The sequence below is a fragment of the Vigna umbellata genome, chromosome 4 (assembly GCF_029865625.1).
Source record: "Vigna umbellata cultivar VRB3 chromosome 4, Vumbellata_1.0, whole genome shotgun sequence".
Lineage (NCBI taxonomy): Eukaryota > Viridiplantae > Streptophyta > Magnoliopsida > Fabales > Fabaceae > Vigna > Vigna umbellata.
The window spans coordinates 6,701,182-6,704,759 of NC_142168.1; the positions used below are offsets into that span (position 1 = coordinate 6,701,182).

The window sequence follows — 3,578 nt, forward strand, 5'->3', positions numbered from 1 at the left end:
GTGTGAAGAGCGCGAGCATTTCCGGTGGTGGAGTGGGTTCGTGCAATCGCAGAGGGTGCCTCCCTGTTAAGTTCACAATCATTTGCAGAGGGAAACACCTCCAATGGCGACGACAGCGGAGCCAAAAGCGAAGACCTACTGGTGCCACGAATGCGATATGAGCGTGTCCCTCACACTCCTTCCCTCGCCTCTCCTCTGTCCCCATTGCCACACCTCCTTCCTCGAACTAATGGACTCTTCCTTCTCCCAAAACGATGTCGAATCACCCCTCTTTGACCTCATTTTCCAGGACGCGCTCTTACTCCTCTCCCCGAAGCCCCTCCCCGCCAAACGCCACCCTTTCCCCTCCGTCAACGTCACACCCTCGGTCCTTTTCGCGCTCGACCCCAACGGCTTCATTTTCTTTGCTGTGTGCAAAGACCAAATTTCCCTCTTTGACGCCGAGGCCAAATAGTTGCCCTGCAAACACCTTTACCATGCTGGTTGCATCACGCCGTGACTCGACCTCCACGCGTCGTGCCTGTTGTGCAGACTTTGCCTTGAGGAAGAGGCGGCACAGGAGGAGGAAGACGAAGGTGACGGCGTGGTGGCGGAGATTTGGAGGGAGCCTCGAGGTGCTCAAGCGCCTTTGCTATACAGTGGTGCTCTGTCTTTTCTTTTCTTTGTCTTGCATCTCTTTTTTAGTGCTAAATTAGACCAGAATTCCGCTCTGATCAACTAGCTTCACTGTAATAATTATGAGAATGAAACTCCAATTTTGATTGGAGTTCGAGATGACCATCGGAGAGAGTATAGAATTTTAGTTCGGTTAATGTGTGTGTTATAATTGTTGAAGAGTGTTATTGATGACCAATCCTAATTTTAGTTCGGTTAATCGTGATGGGTCTGTCCAAGGAGAATCTGAAAGGTCTCATACTGGCTTTGGTGTCAAGTGGGTTCATTGGGGCAAGTTTCATCATTAAGAAGCAAGGTCTCAAAAGAGCTGCAGCAGCTTCTGGTGTCAGGGCTGGTCAGGGAATTTCTTATTTTTCTTATTTTTCCTTTAACAATTAGAATTTCTATTTGGAAGCTTGTATTTGGTTATACATGATTTTGTTTTCTTTGCCATTTTGCAGGTTTTGGTGGGTATTATTATCTCTTGGAGCCACTCTGGTGGGTGGGAATGATCACAAGTAAGCTTTCAGTGTTGTTTTAATTTTGTTTTTATGCTTAAAACTTTGTTTTTTAACATGGCAGGACGGGGCTGCTAGATTCTAGATTTTCTTTTACCTTTTGTCTTGTATTAATAATTGGTTTTGATTTTATCAATTAATTGTCTGGAGTTAATTGGATTTTATTTTTAATAAATTTTTTGAATCTGGTAAGTTAGGATCAACTGACTCGTTTTACATTAGGTAGTGGAACCCGGATTTCATGTTTTACATGCTTTATTATTAGCTAGATGCAAATATTTGTTTGTCATGGTCATTTTTTCTTCATCTGATTTCTTGCAGAACCTGTTTCTGTATGGTTTAATGTACAGTGTAGTTTTATCTTCAGTGGCATGCCATTGAAGTTCCAGACACTACACTGTAGTTTGCAATTCTGTTATCTCCTCTTACATCAGAAACAGGAGAAATTGGAGACCATGCAGCTAAAATCTCAACCCCTGGAGCAGCTAAATCAGGCTGCAAAATCAAGAAATGGTTAGAATAAGCAAACTGTTTCTTTGAAAATACAAATTGATATGTATATTACCTTTAGAATGTTTGGAGTGATTGCATTTGGTCCTCTAGATGAGAATGAAGCTATGTAAGGGGCTACTGAGTCTTTACCTTCATTACTCTTAAATATAGTAGCAGTGGGATTACTGTATAGTATGCAGTTAATATAATATAAATTAGTCATATGTATACACGAATGAAAATTGCTCCTGTGATTCTTAAGTGATGGGATGTGTGTAGTAAAAATATACCTTGTTAGATTTATGTAAGAATGTATGAGTGCCCCGTTTCTAAGGCCAAGTTGAACCGTTGGCAATGCATAGATAGAAGTCACATCTTCTGGCACTGCACTTCTCAATAAAACACCAGCTGCTCCAGACACCAATCCCAGAGATGAAGATTCTTTAAGACCATCACACAAAACGATTTTCCCCTTCACCAAATTCTCGTCTAAGGAATGTTGGATGCAAAACCTAAGTAGTCATGGTGTAAGGATAAAGAAATAAGACTCACTAAATGTAATTGTAAAATTGTTACCAGAGAGAAAGATTAGATTTTGGTACCTAGATATGGAACTATTGTATCCACCATTGATGTTTGGTGCATTTCCAGCATAAATTAATGGAAAGCTCTCGTTTTTCATATCAAATGAATTGATTGAAACTCCCTGAATATTTAGTATGATTTATGAGGTTAATTAGTTAAAACAAAGGAAGACTTGCCATTGATCACAATATAAGGCTTCACTAGCAAGGTTAACATTAATTATCACTTTTTTCTTAATGAAGAGTAAATTGAAACAAAAAAGAATATAACCAAAGTGAGTTATGGTAATATAAATATGATGTAAGACCAAAACATTCATACTCTGAATTAGTATAATGTTATTCATAGTAGCTCCTTCATTACGAAGGTCTTCTCCGTGCTTGCAGCTTTTCTGGCATATGGGGGCTTAGTAATAGTATTGGTATTCATTCTGGTCTTCAATTTTGCACCAAAATGTGGGCATACAAATGTGCTAGTTTATACTGGCATTTGTTCATTGATGGGTTCCCTCTCTGTAAGTAAATTAAATGTTTTCTCTCCTGTTAAATCTTATGTTTGATGATTGATCTACACTTCATAGTATATAATCCGAGGAACATGATTTCATGTTCAAAGTAATATGGTCTTTACTATTCACTACTGTGTTCTAGTAATGAATTTCATAAATAGACTTTCAGCTTCCATACGGTTTTTATATATTTTTTACTTGCATAATTATTTCTATAATAATACTTACTGAAAAATGTTTGCTTTTCACTACAATAATACTGAGGCTGATCTACGTTGGATTGCTATAATTTTACAGGTGATGAGTGTTAAGGCCCTCGGGACTTCTTTGAAGTTAACTTTTGAAGGGAAAAATCAGTTGATCTACCCAGAGACATGGTTTTTTATGTTAGTTGTGGCTATATGTGTCATCATGCAAATGAATTATCTTAATAAGGTTTCTTTTGAAGATTGCCAAGAATGTAAATGACGATTCATAAGAGCTTTCTATTTATAGTTAGATTTTATAATTTGTAGCCTTTTTTCTTCTGGAGATATATGTATTGGAATATAAGAATCATACTTTATTCTTTGTTGAATGACAAAAGATTACATTCATTATTACCTTCTTCAAGATATATGTTCCGGAATATGATTTAACTTGAAAGGAAATTATAGAGTTCATCGCATTACCAGCTACATTACAATTTGCTAGAGATTTTAAATGTAGTTCATTGATTCTTTATTCTTTAATCCTGCCTGATTTTTACCGAAGGCTTTTGGCCCTCGGTAATTACCGAAGGCTTTTGGCCCTCGGTAATTACCGAAGGCTTTTGGCCCTCG

General features: G+C 38.0%; 1 protein-coding gene across 1 annotated transcript; it reads left to right on the forward strand.

The window, feature by feature from the left end:
* Positions 1–254: 254 nt before the first annotated feature.
* On the forward strand, positions 255–3,294 carry LOC148199148 (putative magnesium transporter NIPA3). The gene is made up of 5 exons (XM_088112583.1): positions 255–638; positions 895–1,009; positions 1,116–1,172; positions 2,636–2,763; positions 3,055–3,294. Exons 1-5 carry the CDS (start codon positions 255–257, stop codon positions 3,223–3,225), a joined length of 855 nt encoding a protein of 284 aa, XP_087968709.1. The 3' UTR covers positions 3,226–3,294.
* The last annotated feature ends 284 nt before the right edge of the window (positions 3,295–3,578 follow it).